This window comes from Coregonus clupeaformis, chromosome 34, assembly GCF_020615455.1.
Source record: "Coregonus clupeaformis isolate EN_2021a chromosome 34, ASM2061545v1, whole genome shotgun sequence".
Taxonomy (NCBI): domain Eukaryota; kingdom Metazoa; phylum Chordata; class Actinopteri; order Salmoniformes; family Salmonidae; genus Coregonus; species Coregonus clupeaformis.
The window spans coordinates 16,449,614-16,472,090 of record NC_059225.1 but is presented as its reverse complement, the minus strand read 5'-3'; the positions used below and the strand labels follow the sequence as shown (position 1 = coordinate 16,472,090).

The 22,477-nt window shown below is 42.6% G+C and overlaps 2 protein-coding genes across 2 annotated transcripts in view; one reads left to right on the top strand and one right to left on the bottom strand.

Moving 5' to 3' along the window:
• Nucleotides 1-7,370, top strand: part of LOC121549890 (apoptosis regulator Bcl-2) — an 80,441-nt gene extending 73,071 nt beyond the window's left edge. Inside the window, exon 2 of the mRNA XM_041861849.1 lies at nt 6,142-7,370. Coding sequence (XP_041717783.1) covers nt 6,142-6,270 — 129 coding nt within the window. The 3' untranslated portion in view covers nt 6,271-7,370. The remainder of the gene's footprint in view (nt 1-6,141) is intronic.
• Nucleotides 7,371-12,997: 5,627 nt separating this feature from the next.
• On the bottom strand, nt 12,998-21,079 carry LOC121549888. The gene is made up of 5 exons (XM_041861848.1): nt 20,975-21,079; nt 20,127-20,220; nt 19,125-19,292; nt 17,440-17,571; nt 12,998-13,578 (listed from the first exon to the last, which is right to left on the bottom strand). The coding sequence occupies exons 2-5, from the start codon at nt 20,218-20,220 to the stop codon at nt 13,445-13,447; spliced, it is 528 nt and encodes a 175-aa protein (XP_041717782.1). The 5' UTR covers nt 20,975-21,079; the 3' UTR covers nt 12,998-13,444.
• Nucleotides 21,080-22,477: the final 1,398 nt, after the last annotated feature.

Sequence of the window (22,477 nt, the reverse complement as noted above, 5' to 3'; positions counted from 1 at the left end):
CAACTTCATTGGCCTATCCATTCTAACTAGATGATGATTCTGGGTTATGAAGACAGACCTTTTGTGAGCTACACCTATGGATAAATGGTGCTGAATGTTGCATCAGCGCTCTGACTTGAGCGCGGAAGAGATTTGATCTCTAGCTCTTCTTTCCTCTCTGCCTCTCCTCTTCCCTCCACGTCTCGTCTCTCCTCTTCCCTCCACGTCTCGTCTCTCCTCTTTCCTCCACGTCTCGTCTCTCCTCTTCCCTCCACGTCTCGTCTCTCCTCTTCCCTCCACGTCTCTCCTCTTCCCTCCACGTCTCGCCTCTCCTCTTCCCTCCACGTCTCGCCTCTCCTCTTCCCTCCACGTCTCGTCTCTCCTCTTCCCTCCACGTCTCGTCTCTCCTCTTCCCTCCACGTCTCGTCTCTCCTCTTCCCTCCACGTCTCGTCTCTCCTCTTCCCTCCACGTCTCTGCCTCTCCTCTTCCCTCCACGTCTCTGCCTCTCCTCTTCCCTCCACGTCTCGTCTCTCCTCTTCTCTCCACGTCTCGTCTCTCCTCTTCCCTCCACGTCTCGTCTCTCCTCTTCCCTCCACGTCTCTGCCTCTCCTCTTCCCTCCACGTCTCTGCCTCTCCTCTTCCCTCCACGTCTCGTCTCTCCTCTTCCCTCCACGTCTCGTCTCTCCTCTTCCCTCCACGTCCCGTCTCTCCTCTTCCCTCCACGTCTCGTCTCTCCTCTTCCCTCCACGTCTCGTCTCTCCTCTTCCCTCCACGTCTCGTCTCTCCTCTTCCCTCCACGTCCCGTCTCTCCTCTTCCCTCCACGTCTCGTCTCTCCTCTTCCCTCCACGTCCCGTCTCTCCTCTTCCCTCCACGTCTCGTCTCTCCTCTTCCCTCCACGTCTCGTCTACTCTGACTGGTTTTGATATGCAGCAGTTGTGGGTTAACATCCCAGCACCAGCAACACACCTCTACCTCTCCTTCTCTTTCCCCCCCTTTCCTCTCAGTCTCTCTCTTTCCACCCCTTCACGTCTCGTCATCTGCTCTAACTGGTTTTTATGTGCAGCGCTTGTGGGTTAACCTCCTCCCAGGCAGCACGTTGGGGAAGCTTCCTTCGTGCAGGCTGTTAACCTCCACCCAGGCAGCATGTTGGGGAAGCTTCCTTCTTGCAGGCTGTGTAGGGCTAAGAAGCTAAGAACTGGGTCTGCCCTGCAGACATTCTCTCCACTGAGATGCTGGAACCAGTGGGAAGGGGAATCAGACAATCCAAACATTTGCGCACGAGCCGGCCCCTCACTGGGCTAGAAATCGGAGGCACACTAGTATTCAATCTAGTTTCAAGTTTCAAGTTTGAATGTCACATGCACAAGTACAGTGAAATGCCTTACACACACACACACACACACACACACACACACACACACACACACACACACACACACACACACACACACACACACACACACACCTTCAGCTCCCTCCACAGATTTTCTATGGGATTAAGGTCTGGAGACTGGCTAGGCCACTCCAGGACCTTAATGTGCTTCTTCTTGAGCCACTCCTTTGTTGCCTTGGCCGTGTGTGTTGGGTCATTGTCATGCTGGAAAACCCATCCACGACCCATTTTCAATGCCCTGGCTGAGGGAAGGAGGTTCTCACCCAAGATTTGACGGTACATGGCCCCGTCCATAGCAGAAAAACACCCCCAAAGCATAATGTTTCCACCTCCATGTTTGACGGTGGGGATGGTGTTCTTGGGGTCATAGGCAGCATTCCTCCTCCTCCAAACACGGCGAGTTGAGTTGATGCCAAAGAGCTCCATTTTGGTCTCATCTGACCACAACACTTTCACCCAGTTCTCCTCTGAATCATTCAGATGTTCATTGGCAAACTTCAGACGGTCCTGTATATGTGCTTTCTTGAGCAGGGGGACCTTGCGGGCGCTGCAGGATTTCAGTCCTTCACGGCGTAGTGTGTTGCCAATTGTTTTCTTGGTGACTATGGTCCCAGCTGCCTTGAGATCATTGACAAGATCCTCCCGTGTAGTTCTGGGCTGATTCCTCACCATTCTCATGATCATTGCAACTCCACGAGGTGAGATCTTGCATAGAGCCCCAGGCCGAGGGAGATTGACAGTTCTTTTGTGTTTCTTCCATTTGCGAATAATTGCACCAACTGTTGTCACCTTCTCACCAAGCTGCTTGGCGATGGTCTTGTAGCCCATTCCAGCCTTGTGTAGGTCTACAATCTTGTCCCTGACATCCTTGGAGAGCTCTTTGGTCTTGGCCATGGTGGAGAGTTTGGAATCTGATTGATTGATTGCTTCTGTGGACAGGTGTCTTTTATACAGGTAACAAGCTGAGATTAGGAGCACTCCCTTTAAGAGTGTGCTCATAATCTCAGCTCGTTACCTGTATAAAAGACACCTGGGAGCCAGAAATCTTTCTGATTGAGAGGGGGTCAAATACTTATTTCCCTCATTAAAATGCAAATCAATTTATAACATTTTTGACATGTGTTTTTCTGGATTTTTTTGTTGTTATTATGTCTCTCACTGTTCAAATAAACCTACCATTAAAATTATAGACTGATCATGTCTTTGTCAGTGGGCAAACGTACAAAATCAGCAGGGGATCAAATACTTTTTTCCCTCACTGTACATACCCAGCTCTTACTGTACAACATGGGGTCACAGGTCACATACACACACAGTAACAGTGTTTACAGTGATAAAACAACCTTTGATGTCGACCAAAATACATCAAACACTGGAAGCAGTCTAGCACCTGAGGCATCCAATATTACATCCTCTTAAACTAACTTTGTAAAAATTATATCTAGAGGAGCTGCAGTGGGATTATATGCATCAGATATTATTTTTTCCAACTAGTTATAAAAAACAACATATTACCAGGAACAGTGATTCATTAGGGTTATCCCCTTGCTTGTCATATTACTATTACACTCCACTGAACACACAGGGGGAATAACCTGAATGTTTCCTTGTAAACGGTCCAGTGAACACATTTGGGGAAGAACCTGTTGCAAACCAAGATATGCTGAGATACATTTACATGTGGTTCATAGTCATGTGGAATTTGATGTTTTGGTCTTACTATGCCTGGTATGCAAAGAAGGAGCGTAAATGTGTGTGTGTGTGTACATGTTTTCCTACCTTATCAGGAACAAATAGTCCTGAAAAGTCACCATAATGACCTGGAAAGTTACCATAATGACCTGGAAAGTTACCATAATGACCTGGAAAGTTACCACAATGACCTGAAAAGTCACCATAATGACCTGGAAAGTTACCATAATGACCTGGAAAGTTACCATAATGACCTGGAAAGTTACCATAATGACCTGAAAAGTCACCATAATGACCTGAAAAGTCACCATAATGACCTGAAAAGTTACCATAATGACCTGGAAAGTTACCATAATGACCTGGAAAGTTACCATAATGACCTGGAAAGTTACCATAATGACCTGGAAAGTCACCATAATGACCTGAAAAGTCACCATAATGACCTGAAAAGTTACCATAATGACCTGAAAAGTCACCAGAATGACCTGACAAAGTAGGAAAACAAGAACGTTATTAAAAAGTCAGGACCTTTTTCATGTCCTGAATTTGTTCAAATGCTATTTTAGGCTTAAGGGTTAGGTTTAGGGTTTGGGGTTACGGTTAGGGTAAAGGTTAGGAAAATACGATTTTTGAATTGGAATACATTTTGACTCCCCAAAAAGTCCTGAAAATGTGTGCGTGTTTGTGTGTCTAAGTATCTGTGTGTGTAGGATGCATTAAGCTGAGTCTCTTTCTTACTGATAGGCTGGCTGAGAGACTCCATGTGTGTACCACAGACAGAGAAGGCTCAGGGGTAGAGGCACAGAGATCTGGGCCCCATGCAGCCATTGTCATTGAGACCTTGTTGGCTTTCCTGATGCCTAGTGCCTATACATACACTGAGTGGACAAAACATTAGGAACATGACATAGACTGCTCTTTCCATGACATAGACTGCTCTTTCCATGACATAGACTGACCAGGTGAATCAGGTAAAAGCTATGATCCCTTATTGATGTCACGTGTTAAATCCACTTCAATCAGTGTAGATGAAGGGGAGGAGACAGGTTAAATGATTTTTAAGCCTTGAGACAATTGAGACATGGATTGTGTATGTGTGCCATTCAGAGGGTGAATGGGCAATACAAAATATTTAAGTGCCTTTGAACAGGGTATAGTAGTAGGTTCCAGGCGCACCGGTTTGTGTCAAGAACTGCAACGCTGCTGGGGTTTTCACGCTCAACAGTTTCCCTGTATATCAAGAGTGATCCACCACCCAAAGGACATTCAGCCAACTTGACACAACTGTGGGAAGCATTGGAGTCAACATGGGCCAGCATCCCTGTGGAACGCTTTCGACACCTTGTAGAGTCCATGCCCTGATGAATTTAGGCTGTTGTGAGGGCAAAATGGGTTGCAACTCAATATTAGGAAGGTGTTGCTAATGTTTTGTACACTCAGGACTTGATGGGACACAAACTGAAAATGTAACAAACTCACAATCAAATCAAATCACATTTTATTTCTCACATGCGCCGAATACAACAGGTGTAGACCTTACAGTGAAAGGCTTACTTACAAGCCCTTAACCAACAATGCAAATAGTCCGGGTAGCCATTTGATTAGCTGTTCAGGAGTATTATGGCTTGGGGGTAGAAGCTGTTAAGAAGCCTTTTGGACCTAGACTTGGCGCTCCGGTACCGCTTGCCGGGTGGTAGCAGAGAGAACAGTCTATGAACAGGGTGGCTGGAGTCTTTGGCAATTTTTAGGGCCTTCCTCTGACACCGCCTGGTATAGAGGTCCTGGATGGCAGGAAGCTTGGCCCCAGTGATGTACTGGGCCGTACGCACTACCCTCGGTAGTGCCTTGCGGTCGGATGCCGAGCAGTTGCCATACCAGGAGGTGATACAACCTGTCAGGATGCTCTCGATGGTGCAGCTGTATAACTTTTTGAGGATCAGAGGACCCATGCCAAATCTTTTCAGTCTCCGGAGGGGGAATAGGCTTTGTCGTGCCCTCGTCACGACTGTCTTGGTGTGTTTGGACCATGATAGTTTGTTGGTGATGTGGACAGCAAGGAACTTGAAGCTCTCAACCTGCTCCACTACAGCCCCATCGATGAGAATGGGGGCGTGCTCGGTCCTCCTTTTCCTGTAGTCCACAATCATCTCCTTTGTCTTGAGCACGTTGAGGGAGAGGTTGTTATCCTGGCACCACACTGCCAGGTCTCTGACCTCCTCCCTATAGGCTGTCTCATCGTTGTCGGTGATCAGGCCTACCACTGTTGTGTCGTCGGCAAGTCGTGCTTGGCCATGCAGTCATGGGTGAACAGGGAGTACAGGAGGGGACTGAGCACGCACCCCTGAGGGGCCCCCGTGTTGAGGATCAGCGTGGCCTGGGGATGGCCCATCAGGAAGTCCAGGATCCAGTATCAAAGGGAGGTGTTTAGTCCCAGGGTCCTTGGCTTAGTGATGAGCTTTGAGGGCACTATGGTGTTGAACGCTGAGCTGTAGTCAATGAATAGCATTCTCACGAAGGTGTTCCTTTTGTCCAGGTGGGAAAGGGCAGTGTGGAGTGCAATAGAGATGGCATCATCTGTTGGGGCGGTATGAAAATTGGGGTATAGGGTTTCTGGGATAATGGTGTGGATGTGAGCCATGACCAGCCTTTCAAAGCACTTCATGGCTACAGACGTGAGTGCTACGGGTCGGTAGTCATTTAGGCAGGTTACCTTAGTGTTCTTGGCACAGGGACTATGGTGGTCTGCTTGAAACATGTTGGTATTACAGACTCAGACAGGGAGAGGTTGAAAATGTCAGTGAAGACACTTGCCAGTTGGTCAGCGCATGCACAGCAAGTGAATGTTCAGTAATCAGAATAAAGAACAGTTGTAATGTTAAAGGGTGGCTTTGATAATGGTGATACTAACCTCTCTCTCTCCCCCCTCTCTCTCTCTCTCTCTCTCTCTCTCTCTCTCTCTCTCTCTCCCTCTCTCCCTCTCTCCCTCTCCCTCCCTCCCTCTCCCCCTCCCTCCCTCCCCCTCCCTCCCTACCTCCCTCCCTCCCTCCCTCTCCCCCCTCCCTCTCCCTCTCTCAGGACGCCTTTGTGGAGATCTATGAACAGCAGAGGATCTCTCACTCCTGGCCGTACCTAAAGACAGTGTTCGGCCTGGCCGCCCTGGGAGCCGTCGGAGTCACCATCGGAGCCTTGTTCACCCAGAAGTGATACAAAAGGCCCCAGAGGACCCTCCCCCTCCCCCTCATCGATCGCCTGCTACCAGATGAAGGCTCCTTACCCAGTAGCCCAAAAAAGAAAGGCCCACAGCAAGTTTTCTTTCCGAAAAACTGGCAGCCTATAACTTTGCTCAGACTACAAGATCTCGTCTCTCGTCTCTCGCTCTTTCTTTTCTCCAGATGTATCTTTGACCTCACAGCTCAGCACTGCCCAGCCCGTGCCTGTAGCCCAGTTCTATCCCAGAGGAGACTGCACAGCTTTGTTACTCCCCAACTGCCAACAGAGCAGTTCTTTCATACTCTGACCCGTCCTCCTGCGAAATTAAAAGAGAAGTACAGCCTTGTATATGCATACACACACAGATGGAAGCACCCATGCATATTCTATACTACTGTAGGCACTTAACAACGGTGAATATCTATGGAAAGATTGTGTACATACTCTTTGGATAATTATACACTCATGCATAGACACACACCAACAGACACACTGAATATTGAATTTTGGAGGTGAACATATTCATACAAACTCAAGCGTGCGTTCTAACAACAAAATTACTTGTATGATGAATGGTTAATGAACATAACACAACAAGTGATTGTTTATCCATAAACTGAAAAACAGATATCTCTTTTCAATAACTTTTTTCAGCATGATTCTGTGGTACATGTGACATGTAACATTGACAAAAAAAATATTTAAAAAATAAAACCTCCCAAATGTACAGTACACATCCAGCTTCCATCGCCAGCATGTGTGGTGAAAGTGGCCATTTTTGACCAGATTGTCCATGTATGCATGATGACTTTTGATGACATGGAGCACATTTGGCAGAATGATTGGTTGGGACAGAGTCAGGGTCGTGTTCAGTGGGCCCGAAATGGAAGAAAACGGCCCGAAACCAGTGAAAACAGGAGTTACTATCCAAACTTGTCCAATCAGAAATGCTCCTTTTTGTTTTCCGGCCTATTAAACACAGCCTAGGTGTTTTTCTATATGAGAGGGATGTTTGGTTGGTGAAAGCTCACTGTACACAAACCCCCAAGGGAACAATCAACAGACCAATTCCTTATTAAAGCGCTTGTCCCTGATTCGTCCTTCCTGTTTCTCTGTTTGTGGAACTAATGTTGACTAAGGAATATTCTTCAGAGTTTCTCTCACTTATGTTCTGAGGGTAGGGCGCCCTTTTCAAGCACGCCTGAATGTATTTAGCCGGTCCCTACCCCTTGACCCAAACCCTTCGATGGGCCGTGCGTCCTGTTTCTGTGTGAGCAGAGGGTGTTGAGGGAGACTAGATAAGCGTCATGTGGAGCATCATGACTTTCGCTGACCCACCTGGTAAAGGCCTTCCTCCCATTGGATGCTCCACAGAGATACAATTGTTAAGCCCAAGCAGCTGTGTGTGTGTGTGTGTGTGTGTGTGTGTGTGTGTGTGTGTGTGTGTGTGTGTGTGTGTGTGTGTGTGTGTGTGTGTGTGTGTGTGTGTGTGCGCGCGCTCGCCCGCGTGCGCTAGCTCTAGAGAACAGAGGGGCTATTGAAGCTGTCATGGGAAAATAAGGTTGATAGGGCTTTGGTTTGGTGACGGTCCAGAATCCCCTCCACCTCCTAACCAAGGTCACATATTGGTGCATTCCACAGGTGTGCTTCTGCTATTACTATTCTGCTATTACACTCTCCCTCTTAGCTATAGCATCTGCTCTTCTCTCTTGCTCTCTCAACTTAATGTAATTTTTAATTTTTTTATCTCTCCCTTTGCTTCAGTTTTTCTCTGTCCCTCTCTTTCTGTCCCTCTCTTTCTGTCATTCTCTCTCTCTCTCTCTCTCTCTCTCTCTCTCTCTCTCTCTCTCTCTCTCTCTCTCTCTCACACACACACACACACACGCACACACACACACACACACACACAAACACGGCTCATTCTCTCTCCATCTCTTTGTCACTATCTCTATCCCACTCTCTCACCCCCTCTTTTCCTGGCTTGTATTTCTTAATTGGCTAAAGCTAAGCCCAGACAGACATATGGGACAGTGTAGAGAATGTTTTTTTTTTACCAGATCTGTCTGCTCCCGCTTCCCCCCAAGAGAGAGATGCATCGATCACCTGGTATCAGATAACAACCCAATGATGGGAGGGTTGATTTCCGATCAGCGGAGGCAAAGACACTGAGGCACCACTCTTCCCATCAGGGAGACATTATATTTTTAAAGGCTCTAATTGGACAGAGCTGATCGGGTTGGTCACTTCCGACGTCTACTGTAACTACTGTCATTGGACCCTATGTCCTTAAAAGCAGGGGTTGGTTCAGAAGGGTACAAGGCTAGGATTAAGATAGAAATGTATTGTGTATCTTCAGTTGAGATGAATTAGACTGCAACCCTGAATTTCCAGTTGCAATGTAACCAAAATAAAGCAGTGTAGTTTGCATACACAGTTGAAGTCGGAGGTTTACATACACCTTAGCCAAATACATTAAAACTCAGTTTTTCACAATTCCTGAAATTTAATCCTAGTAAAAATTCCCTGTCTTAGGATCACCACTTTATTTTAAGAATGTGAAATGTCAGAATAATAGTAGAGAGAATGATTTATTTCAGCTTTTATTTCTTTCATCACATTCCCAGTGGGTCAGAAGTTTACATACACTCAATTAGTATTTGGTAGCATTGCCTTTAAATTGTTTAACTTGGGTCAAACGTTTCGGGTAGCCTTCCACAAGCTTCCCACAATAGGTTGGGTGAATTTTGGCCCATTCCTCCTGACAGAGCTGGTGTAACTGAGTCAGGTTTGTAGGCCTCCTTGCTCGCACACGCCTTTTCAGTTCTGCCAACACATTTTCTATAGGATTGAGGTCAGGGCTTTGTGATGGCCACTCCAATACCTTGAATTTGTTGTCCTTAAGCCATTTTGCCACAACTTTGGAAGTATGCTTGGGGTCATTGTCCATTTGGAAGACCCATTTGCGACCAAGTTTTAACTTCCTGACTGATGTCTTGAGATGTTGCTTCAATATATCCACATGGTGCACATCTATTTTGTGAAGTGCACCAGTCCCTCCTGGTGCCACCCCCATGCTTCATGATGCTGCCACCCCCGTGCTTCACGGTTAGGATGGTGTTCTTCGGCTTGCAAGTTACCCCCTTTTTCCTCCAAACATAACGATGGTCATTATGGCCAAACAGTTATATTTTTGTTTCATCAGACCAGAGGACATTTCTCAAAAAGTACGATCTTTGTCCCCATGTGCAGTTGCAAACCGTAGTCTGTCTTTTTTATGGCGGTTTTGGAGCAGTGGCTTCTTCCTTGCTGAGCGGCCTTTCAGGTTATGTTGATATAGAACTCGTTTTACTATGGATATAGATACTTTTGTACCTGTTTCCTCCAGCATCTTCACAAGGTCCTTTGCTGTTGTTCTGGGATTGATTTGCACTTTTTGCACCAAAGTACGTTAATCTCTAGGAGACAGAACGCGTCTCCTTCCTGAGCGGTATGACGGCTGCGTGGTCCCATGGTGTTTATACTTGCGTACTATTGTTTGTACAGATGAACGTGGTACCTTCAGGCGTTTGAAAATTGTTCCCAAGGATGAACCAGACTTGTGGAGGTCTACCATTTTTTTTCTGAGGTCTTGGCTGATTTCTTTCGATTTTCCCATGATGTCAAGCAAAGAGGCACTGAGTTTGAAGGTAGGCCTTGAAATACATCCACAGGTACACCTCCAATTGAGCCATGACATCATTTTCTGGAATTTCCCAAGCTGTTTAAAGGCACAATCAACTTAGTGTATGTAAACTTCTGACCCACTGGAATTGTGATACAGTGAATTATAAGTGAAATAATCTGTCTGTAAACAATTGTTGGAATAATTACTTGTGTCATGCACAAAGTAGATGTCCTAACCGACTTGCTAAAGAACTATAGTTTGTTAACAAGAAATTTGTGGAGTGATTGAAAAACGAGTTTTAATGACTCCAACCTAAGTGTATGTAAACTTCAGACTTCAACTGTAGTATATTAACTAAGGGTTGTAGGATACACCATAGGGTAAATCTACCGTCTGTTTCTGACGATTATGTGATAAGACTGTTAAAGCTGAACATACAAAGGAAGCTCCAAAAAGTATTGTTTGGCAGCTTTTTTATTTTCCCACAGCTCCCTCTCTTATCTGGCTAGACAGATCAGGTCATTAATTTTCTTTTGAACTTCCATTGTCTTTTTTTTCTATCCTCAGTTTTCACAGTTTGCATTGCTACTCTGTAGGCTACGTGATAAAAATGCAAAGATAGAAATCCTATACGCAACATCGATCATAGCTAAATTTTAATTTGCTTTTACTCATTAGAGCACAGAGGTCCATGAGATGTAGTCCTAAAGCTGAGATTGGAATGAAAATAGCTAATAAAACACACATAAGAAATGGAAGAATCATTATTTCCATATGGAAATATCAAAATATATAAAGACAGACTTAAATACGATGCACATACATCTCGAGTATGGCAGTATCAGTGATAGCAATACTGTACTGCAGTTAATGGTCAGGTATCATCAGGAAAATGTCTGCTGAAATCAAGATACACAGTGCAGCGCAGAGTGATGTGATGATTGTGGAATTGTGATCCATCAAGCTCTCCGACTGTCCTGAAGATCACAAATATTTTATGAACTAATGTTTTTTTCTCTTCAGAAGGAAACAAAATAAGTTCTGAACAGCACATTGGGATTGATTAGTTACTGGATATTGATCTAAACAAAAACCATGAAGAGGTGATAGATAGCCTACCAATCTTACCAAAACATGTGTGAGGGCTAGGTCCACAAACCACCGTTTTTTGTTTAATTTATATTTATGTGTTTAATTGATATTTCACTGCCAAGGCAGGAATAGTTTTGATAAACTGTACACAAACCTGCTAGTATTTGATTGGTCCACATTTTACTCTGTCTATCTTGAAGAAGCCACATGAGAATTACTGATGTGAGGTGAAATTAAAGAGGGTCAGAAAATGTTCTCTTGTTTTATGAATTATTGGAGTCGAAGGGCCTGTTTTGCACCTGTTGTTGACTAAAACTAAAAGAGGTAGGACAAACAGAAGAAAATATGATCGTAAAATGACAGTTTTTTATCTTTCTTTTTACCTTCTGTTGTTGACCTTTTAGCAACCTTCTTTCTCAGTGAAATCTAAATAGAATTGCGGTGGAACCTACATGCATATAAATAGGTTTACAATTCAGTTATTTTAATGATAATTCTGTATTTAGGCTACGTCTCTAGTCTCCATGGTAATATCTAATTGTATAACCATGCTATTTTCATTATGAATGATGATAACTCTTTAATCTCTCACTCTTTTAAATGTGTCATATCTTTGATAATAGTTCAAACATGACTATCTGGTTATTTAACTGAACTTTTTAATAATCTGAATAATTATACAGAAAAGAGGACAAAAAAATGTGAAGAAAAAAGCAAGTCTTGGGATCGGAGTATTGCCATTCATTAATCTTTTTGAATATTTTGTGTTGCTTCTGACTATAAGATCCGTTTGATGTGTATGCTTTGAAAGGAATTTGTAGCCTCTCTCACTGACTTGGTTGAAGGTACTTTGGCTGTGTTTACACAGACAGACCAATTCCGATCTTTTGGCCAGTTCTTGGTCTTTTGATCAATCAGAATCAGATCTTTTTCCAATAATGAAATGTAAAAACATGCTAATATCCGGTACACTGACTTGCATTGGTTGTTGGTAAGACAATGTTAACATCAGCGGATGGTGTCAGGGGCAACGTAAACAAACCCAAAGAAAGTATTGCACTCTGTCATTGTTAATAGACTGCTTACAAGGAACGAAAACAAACGTCATTTTGTAATTTGGGTGAACTATCCCTTTAGATGCTGTATAAAAAACTAGAGTGGTTTACTTAGAAACCATGAATAGCACTCACAATAAGCAATCTCCTAACTGTGCAGTACGGTACGAAAGATAAAAATACCTCCATAACCTGAGGTGTGTATGTGCTGAATCCACTAGGTACTAAAGCTTCTGTGCACACACAGACATACACACACACACACACACACACACTTCAGAGTGGTATTTATCATGGCTTCCCCATTGCAGTATTACTGTAATAGTCACCTGAGGGGAGGAACAAAGCTGTGAAGTGTGATGACTCGTTGGGAGGTCCCTAGCATCAAACAGCACCCAGGTCTATGCCTGTACTCCGCTCTCTATTCTACCTGATGATGACAATGATGATGACGATGAGGACGGTAGTCATCATATCGCTGAATACACTATGATCAAGATGATGATCTGGATTCATCCGACAGCTCCAGGGCAAGGCACGGTCTAATTACTATATCTCCCTGGATAACCAGCTGCTGCTTCCAAATTATGCTGCTTTAACCCCTCTCAGCATCCCACACCCACAGGACTCAACCCTGTCCTCAGGATTCTAGTGAGGGAGCTACATCCTGCCGAGAACTTGGGAATTAATTTAATTAGAGTCCAGAGCTATCACTGTTGAGAAGAAAACGTATGAAACACTGCAGAGGAGAAGAAGAAAGAGAATTTTAAATAATGTGGAAAAAATAAGTCGTGTTTTTTAGTTGGCAGTTTCGCTTGTGGGGTAGTTAGTTGTGTGGATAGCTAGATAATTGCTGGCATCGAGGGCTGTTTTTGCACATTCTTCGGGCATCAAAAAAAGATGACGGTGGCAGAATTTAAGACTGTGTTTAATTTCAGGGTTGGAACTGGATGTGGCGAACAGGAGTATGTTTAGTTTAGCTTTTTTTAGAGACAAAAAGGAATACAATTCCAGAAACGTGCTTAAAAATTCAGAAATGTTGCTGCAGCTTATCATCAGTTTGACTGAGATTTTGCAGGATGAACAAAATTTGACCTTTAAAGGAAATTGGTCACAGTATATGTTTATTTGGTTTATAGAATGAATCCATCTTAAAATAAGGATATATATTCAGCCCTGAAAGTGAGAACAATGTTACTAAGGCACTCAAAGGGGTAGTTCACTCGAAATACAAATGATCATGTTTTCCCACTTACCATTCACTACAGCCAAGGTAACTGGCAAAATCATGTGAATTTGTATTTAGAGTGAACTATCCCTTTAACGCGACAAAAATGCCACACATACACACAAGTTCCTATTTCCACTGCTTCTTCACGTAGTCCCAGTGATAGGCGAACCCACCGACGGGGTTTATCCTCATGTCAATCATTCTCTGGGTCTGCTTCTCCACCCATTCATCAGACAGAGTGTGAGGAACCTCGCCAAACACTGAGAGAGAGAGATAGAGATATATATATATATATATATATATATATATATATGTATATATATATATATATAGAGAGAGAGAGAGAGAGAGAGAGAGAGAGAGAGAGAGAGAGAGAGAGAGAGAGAGAGAAAGACATGACTGTTGCATTAGACAATGTCAGTCTCAAGAGATAAGACGTGACTGTCTCCACACAATGACAAAACTGTGTTGCAAGATGTTTTTGTGGATCAGACAAGGACGCAAAATGTATTGTTTCAAGAATCTTCCAGGACACTCTTGTAATAACATTGTCTCAGTGAGGCAAACAGTTTGGGCCATGTCCAGGGCAAAACAACTGGCATCAATGGAGGATCTCCACTTTTTAGCCCAGGACTAGTTTTATTAAACTGTATCCGGGAAAACCGGTCCACAGTCAGGTGTTTTGTGTTATCTTCCTCAGTGCATTGGATGAGAAATTGCATGAGACCAAAAAGCATTAGGGCCTGAGTTTCGTGAGAAACCAACTCAGGCCCTAATGCTTTTTGGTCTCATGCAATTTCTCATCCAATGCACTGAGGAAGACTGGTGTACATGGCCTGAGACTCAAGACGAACTACCTCATTATGACTATATGTGGAAAGTGATAAGAATGGTTTCAAACCATTCTTATCACTTTCCACATATAGTCATAATGAGGTAGTTCGTCTTGAGTCTCAGGCCATGTACACCAGTCCGTGCATAAGCAGAAGTGAACTCAGCCACACTCGAGCTGAAGTAAAGAGTATTCTTTTAGGTTTGATATTATAAGCACTTATGTTTTGAGTCAGCATGCATGAAGCTATGAGGTCATTCTGCTTAAATCCCTTTACAGAAGGTGCAAGGTGGTTCAACCATGAACCATGACGATTTGACCAACTCAATGATCACGTTCGCCTTAAAGGGGATTGTTATTTCTATATTTCTACCTCAAACAAATGTTCATTCCATTCAGTTACTAACTCATGGACACTCACTCAGCCACAAGACAGTTAACTTCATACATTAAATAATGACATAAACAAATGTAAAAAGGCTGATTGTACAAGATCCCCCAAAATCATCAACTACAAGGAATACCAAACATTCTTTAAGGGAGCATTCCCGAAATGGGAATTCTGTGGGAACGGTGAAAGCCACTTGTATGTCGGAATGCGCCGGAGACGGGCTGGGAGTGAACCTGTATCCTGAGGGGAAGGGAGGGAGGGATTGGGAAAATCACCCTTTATCTTTATCCGTTCTCTTAGAAGCATGGCACATGGTAAAGTCTATCCAGGAAGCAACTATCTTTCCCCCTAATTAGGTGGAGGGAGCCCCCTCAGCGTTGCACACACCCTGATTTACAAGTCCCAACTTGAGCTCCAAACTATGGGAAATACCCCATTCTTAACTGAATTGGCTTCCCATCTGTCTGTCTGGGTCTCCCTCTTTCTGTCTCTCTCTATCTGTGTATCAGTCTTTTAAACCCTATTTCCTTTCAATTCCCTTTATCTCATTGACACACTTCACATCAACCTATTTCTCTTTTGCACTCTCCCTTTTCTTTCATTTCTCCTTTATCTCACTCGCACTTTGTCTCCCTTGGTTTGCTTCTAACTCCATCTCTTTCTCTTTCCCTCTCCCTACCTTTGTTCCTCACTCTGTTTCTCTCTCTTGTCCTGTATTTTCTCTCTCTCTGTTCTCTGCCTCTTTCTCTGTGTTGTGGTCCTATCAATTTCCTGTTTCCTGACTGGCTTTCTCCTGATGTAGCATTTTACTTCCTCCCTGAACGCTATGTGGTTTCTCAAGGAGAGAGAGAGAATTTGTGCTACTTCCAACACATACACGTGCACAACCTTGAAACTAGACCAGGTGCTCATCACCATCATTGTTAACAGGGTGTGTCTAGGGGGATTCCTCAACTGAAGCCCTGGCTCAAACACCAGAGTTCGTTCTCTCTCTCTCTCTCTCTCTCTCTCTCTCTCTCTCTCTCTCTCTCTCTCTCTCTCTCTCTCTCTCTCTCTCTCTCTCTCTCTCTCTCTCTCTCTCTCTCTCTCTCTCTCTCTCTCTCTCTCTCTCTCTCTCTCTCTCTCTCTCTCTCTCTCTCTCTCTCTCTCTCTCTCTCTCTCTCTCTCTCTCTCTCTCTCTCTCCTCTGTTCTTTATACCACTGCCAGTAAACACAGCATGATCCAATTATTCCAGCTTGTGGAGAGATAGAGTGAACTATGTTAGACAGGGAGTGGGTGCTGCAGGTGAAAAGGCTGTGTCTACTGCAAGTCTGACACGCAACATCACAGCCGCGTGAATCTGAGATCCGCACTACATGACTGATGGAGGTGGTCAGACTAGAGTGGGTGTAGGGATTTTTACTGAAGGAAAGAGGAGCAAAGCAAGAAATGTTTAAAGCCTGATTTTAACTTAATGGATTTTGAATCTAACATTGTACTGTATCCATTTTATATAGGATGTAAATCACAGGCGGCCGGTGGCATCTTAGTTGGGGAGGACGGGCTCATAGTAATGGCTGGAACTGAATTAATGAAATGGTATCGAACACATGAAACACATGGTTACCATGTGTTTGATACCATTCCATTCACTCTATTCCAGCCATTATTATGAGCCCGTACTCCCCTCAGCAAACCCCTGTGATATAAATCCAGTGAGTAGGCTAATGGAATACCAGAGTTGACCAAAAAAAGTCTGGTTGACTGAATATACACTTATTTAATAATCCCTGATATAAAGTCAAACATTTTGGATTTCAGCCAAGCCAAAATATGTAGTTTTTTTTGTTTTTGTTTTTTAATCTTCAGCACATGGCCAATTGGTCTATAATTTAAAAAAAATACATTATATTGTGATACAATGCTAATGTTATGATAATTAAATCAGAATCACTTGTACCGAGACTGTGCTCTATAAGGGCCTGGAGTAAGAATTAGTACAACCCAACACCACACTGTCTAGTGAAGTAATGTCTAGTAACACTTAACATCAACCGGTTCCCTTTCTACAGTACTAGTGTGATATGTCACAGGAAGTCATGAGAGCGAATGTATAGAATGACAGAACTCAGCCGTATGCAATCTAACCAGGTCTCACTCTTTAGCTAGCTGACCATTTACCCAAAATCGCCTGTGTAAAGTCAGTTGGCATAATCTGATATCAGTTATTATTATTCATGTTTATCACATGTTATGTAATCACAATGAAAGCAGAAAGACGATTTATAATACATTAATAAAATAACACTGGCCTAGAAATACAATAATACACCATTTAGCGTGTATTAGAGGGACACTCAAGTGAGTCTACCTTTAAAGGCCCAGTGCAGTCACAATTCTATTCTTCCTGTGTTTTATATCATATTGTACAACAGCTAATAAACTAGTACTGTAAAAGTGTGATTTCTTTAAAAAATCAGTGTTATTTCCTGATAGTTGACGGTTGGAAATACAATCTACACAGGACCTTCTAATCAGCAGGTTTGCATGGGCGGGAGTGTCGGCTTTCCATGGGTAAATTTGTTAATAGACCAATAACAAATAGAGTTACAAACCTCTCTGCCAATAACAGGTTTCCTCTCCGCACGTATACCACTCCCAGACAGTCCTACTTAAATTCTTGCTTGAGAAATAGTTTTTTGCTAAAAAGCTACTTTTAACAATTTTAATGGAAATCTATTACAGTAAGGTACTTAATTGTAACCAAGAAATGATTTGATATTGAGAAATGATTTGATATTGATATAAAAAACGGCTGCATTGAGCTTTTAACTGACCTAGGTTCAGCTCTCCTGACCCACTTCTTACCCACTATATAACAACAACCGAAATAATGACAAAGTGACAGGGAGACCCACCAAAGATCCTCTGCCACCAGACCAGCATGCCAGAGAAGCCCAGGAAGATGAAGACCCCTCCCAGTACCGTCTTCCATTCACTGGAGCCTCTCCTCATCTCTGGGTAGGTCAGCTCATAGGTCAGACGGTACACTATCAGGCAACAGGGGGAGGGAGGGAGGGAGATGGAGAGAGAGAGAGAGAGAGAGAGAGAGAGAGAGAGAGAGAGAGAGAGAGAGCGAAAGAAAGAAAGAAAGAAAGAAAGAAAGAAAGAAAGAAAGAAAGAAAGAAAGAAAGAAAGAAAGAAAGAAAGAAAGAAAGAAAGAAAGAAAGAGAGAGTTAATCAGGATTGCATTCAACTTTGAAATCATTTTTTGTAACGATCTGATTGAAAATGAAAAGGGTTTGATACATTATGTAATTCAAAGTATTTCTTTGCATAATTGCTTGATCCAAATCATATTTAATATTTAATTGTGATCCAAATTCAGGAGTAAACTAGCTTATCACAGCCTTCATTATGAGTAGACAATATTTATTTTGATTACAATATTATATGCAATATTATTGTAGCTTATATCAAACTGGTAAATAATATCTCTTTGAGTTGTCATTTCTCATATGGAGAGCCTAGAATCTGTTCATAACAATGAATGCAACATGAGAAATAACTCTTGCATAAAGTGAGTTTATATTGCCACCTTGTGTTTGATCTACAATTTTGGCAATATTCAGGTAATGTTAATGCAGATTCAACAGTAACAGTGATTTTTCACCTATTTGTGAACGTTAGTGGTCAGTATTATACATTTACACCTAATTTCCTAAGTAATCCTATGAAAAAAAATAAAAAATAAAAATCTAATTAAACTAATGTAGTCATAAAATAAGATAGGAAAATGGCACCACATTTATACTGCATTAGAAGATTCCAACGTTAAACACTCTGAATTGGGAGCTGTATCAATTGACAGCTGAATCTATTGAGAGCTGAATCTATTGAGATGAATCTATTGAGAGCTAATCTATTGACAGCTGAATCTACTGACAGCTGAATCTATTGAGAGCTGAATCTATTGAGAGCTGAATCTATTGAGAACTGAATCTATTGACAGCTGAATCTATTGAGAGATGAATCTATTGACAGCTGAATATATTGAGAGATGAACCTATTAAGAGCTGAATCTATTGTACCTTTGGAGCACTTCCAGAACATGTTTTTCAAAACAGTATTCCCACCCATCCACCTGCTATAAATGCAGTGCAGCCCAGTACGCCATACTGTGGATGTGTCTCTGAACTAAAACCATACTATTACCAAGTGAGAGTTCCTAAAGAACTGTTTACACCCCTTTCTAACATAAAGGGAGAGCTTTCTTATCATGTACCAAACACCTGGGGCCAAAGTCCCTCATTGTATTGCGTGAGGAAATGTGATTGTAATTTCTATATGACACTGTCAAACACTTAGAAATAGTTACATTCCTTCGTCTTCATTTTCATATGAAAGGATATTTGTTGACCTACCTAGGTCATTTTCATTGGCCACCAAACGGAAGCAAACTAACTGAAACAGGGGGTAACTACCTGGACTTGCCCAACAAGAAACTGCAATTGTCATTTTCCGTTACAAAACAATTTAAAACATTTTCTGTTGTGTGCCGTGATGAACATGATCCAGTTGTGATTGTATCACTAGGATTTACATGCAATTATCTCCTCCTTGGTGAGCTTGGTCCAGGGTCCATTCTCCTTCTCCTTGAGCTGCTTCTGCTCCGAGTTGAGGTTCCTAACGAATGGAACGTCAGAGAGAGGCGTGTCCAGGCGGTTGTTGTACTGTGGCACTGAGCAGTCAAGCACATCAAAGCTCATATCTATATATTCGGACACAAAAAACAGAGACAGACAGTGACATCAATGGTGTTTGGTAAACTGATTGGAAATTGTCTTTATTTGTAATGTTCGTGATATAACGCATTTCAAAGATCCAATCATATTTAGCCTACATTAACTCACGCAGGACAGTCAAATGATGTTATCACTCCCTCTACTGGCGAATAGTGTGAAGTCTGCATCAGCACCGTTTGCACTCTTGACTGATATCCAACCACAGGTTGTTGGTGGCACCTTAATTAAGGAGGACGGGCTCGTGGTAATGGCTGGAGTGGCATTGGTGGAATGGTAGCAATACAGCAAACACATTTTTTCCATGTGTTTGATGCCATTCCATTCGCTCCATTCCAGCAATTATTATCCCCTCAGCAGCCTCCACTGTCTCCAACAGCCTGGCTCCAGCGCCATACAGCACTCCCAAGACCTTTTGACATGGTTGGCGCAAAGCCCAGACCATGTGGAATATGATACCCATAGTTTCTGCCTTAACTGTCTGAGTGGCTCCAAAGCAAGGGGCACTTGACAGCTTAATCATTATACTATACCAGTTATGTATGGCCAGACACCCAATTTGCCCAGACACCCTTTTAGTTACCAATTCCCACCCTGCATATATCATGAAAACCAAACAACACTTTTTTAAATGTAGCCAGTGTGCATTGTGTAGCGTTGTTGGCAAGCGCATGTAAAAGTAACAGCGCGCGTATTTACAAATGCATTTACTCAGGGGTAACCTATCAAATCAGACCTCGGGAGATCACCACTCTCTAATGTAGCCTGCACTGTGGGACATGAGACTTATAGGAAGAGCTTACCTTTTCCATGAGCAGCCTGCACGCCGCTGGTAGATGAAAGTGGTCTCCAAAACCCGCTCTTCAGCCCGCGCACGAGTGCTCGAGAGGTCAACATCTGGCAGGTACAAAGCTATGTTAAGGACACTTTACACAAAGCAGTTGCGGTTAATGGTAGGACATTATACTTTAACAGTTGCATAAAATACATGCACCTAGTTTCCACGTACGGTATTAATTTGGGGTGAAATTATAAAATATTCAAATACAACACCTTATTATAATTTTGAAGTTGATTTGGCCGTTATTTGGCCATCACATTATGGATGGCTTTCCAAAATGAACAAAAGTAATGTTTCCTATGCACCACTAATGGAGCGCACATACAGTATTTGGGTCTGTTGAGTCAATCAATACACCATAGGCAGTAAACGGCTGCAGAAGTTGATTTGGAAATAGCGTCTAGGCTACTGTGCCTCATATTGAGCAGGTGTTCTGCAAAATATCAAACGGGCAAACTAAAGAATGCTGCTAACTCGAGTGTGGATGTGGGCGCACCGACTGTCACGTAGTGCTTTGGGTGCTAAGGAGTTGCAACATTTACAACAAGGGGGCGCATGGATGAGATACTTTGTATTTTGATAATGTTGTATTGTCAATTCTGCAAACCAAAAGGCATTTTATTGTAAAGAAACAAATATTATCCAAGTATTACAGGTAGCCTATATCTATTGATAGTTATATCTGAATGTTGCGCACTTGTTGAGTAAACGTAAGTGTACATACAGTTCCTGTGGAATGAATAACAAAAAAACAAAAACTTGATGAAATAGAAGGCTTTATAAGAAAATCATGAATTCTAAAATAATTACCTTTATATCGTGCTTTTATTCAGCCCTCTCTGTCCGTCCGATGTGCCTACGTGCTATCTCTATGGGAGTGTATGGACCATTTATAATGTCTATGTAGAGTTTTCAGTCAGGTGTCCCTCACTATCAGTAGAAACAACCAATGAGATGCTTTCAGGAACCGCTCCAACTGAAGTTGTTCTACTTTATTCCAAGCGTGAAGCGTCTGCGGTGTGACAGTCAGTTGAACAATACCAGGATTGTGTCTACGTGAGGTTGATCAGAATTACATTCTAATAGCTCATATCAATAGGCTGTGTACTGCAAAGTATATCTAGTGTACTTTGTTGCACATATCTGCGCGCGGATAGACCGCACAAACCACTTCCGGATGTGATACTTCCTGCTCATTTATCTCATGCTTTCATTTTGAATTTGTTTAAAATAACAACCTGATTTGCCATACATGTTCAATTATTGAGAATTCTCCGTTATAGATAAGGACCATTTTGCCAATCAGCTTGACCATTAAGCGTTCCAATCATCATGGATATTTTCATTGCAACTAAAATTGAAATTAGGCTGTGTTTAAAATGCAGTGGAGCTAATAGTAGGCTTACTTTATTTTCAGTGGCACTTAATAGCATTAACCCATCTTGTATTCTAGTAGCCTACCCACTTACATAACTAGGCCTAAACTTTCTCCCGCTCTTATCATCCTCCCGCTCTTCTAAATGTGTCTGAATTTCCTATTTGTTGCGGTCAGGGCAGGTAAAACATTTTGAATGATCAGGCAGATTTGAAAACCCATCAATTTCCCTGGCCCCAGTTTTTCAAAAGTTATCATCGGATTTCAGCAATTGGATAGGATTAAATGTAACAATTGGGTTTTTCAAAACTGAAAAATTAGACTGATCCTCCTCATATTTTTAATCTAGATACCTTTATGTAGTTTACTAAACATCAGACTGTTACCATACATGATGCATAATATGTCAACAATAGCCGAATGTAACCGAACATAGTCGACTGAAGCGAGTTTCCTCGTAATCAGCTGGAAGGGTTTGTGGAATTTGCCAACTGATCGCGTGGGACAATGTTCGGTCTGTGGTTCGGTTAGGCTTTGCTATATTTTGCAATCGTTTTTTGCGTGCGAAAAAACTATAACAGACCCTCGTACTGAAGGTCGGGTTGATAATGCTTCCCTGTGAATATTTTGTCTCAGATTACCTCCAACATAGGGACAAAATCGGCAGACAGCAGGTAAAGTAATTTGAAATGAAGTTTGTTCAACATTCTGAGTTGTAATGGGACTGTTCGGGAATTCTGAGCCTACATGTTAGAGACGAGTGTAAGATTTTCACTCTCGGATTCTAAAAAAAGCCTGTTTCCCTAACAGTGTAGCAGTAGTAGCATAACCTGTCCAGTAGATGGCAAGGTGTAGACCTGTTCAAAATAACTGAAAATACAGATTCTTTGATTTTGATACCATGGCATCTGGATCAGAATATTCCTATCCGATTTTCT

Coding starts and splice junctions, on each gene's coding strand:
- LOC121549888 (XM_041861848.1), bottom strand. CDS start 20,220: ATGTTGACCTCTCGAGCACTCGTGCGCGGGCTGAAGAGCGGGTTTTGG. Junction 17,572..19,124: donor CAAGGAGGAGATAATTGCAT/GTAAATCCTAGT, acceptor GTTGCCTGATAG/TGTACCGTCTGACCTATGAG. Junction 13,579..17,439: donor CTGGTGGCAGAGGATCTTTG/GTGGGTCTCCCT, acceptor TCTCTCTCTCAG/TGTTTGGCGAGGTTCCTCAC.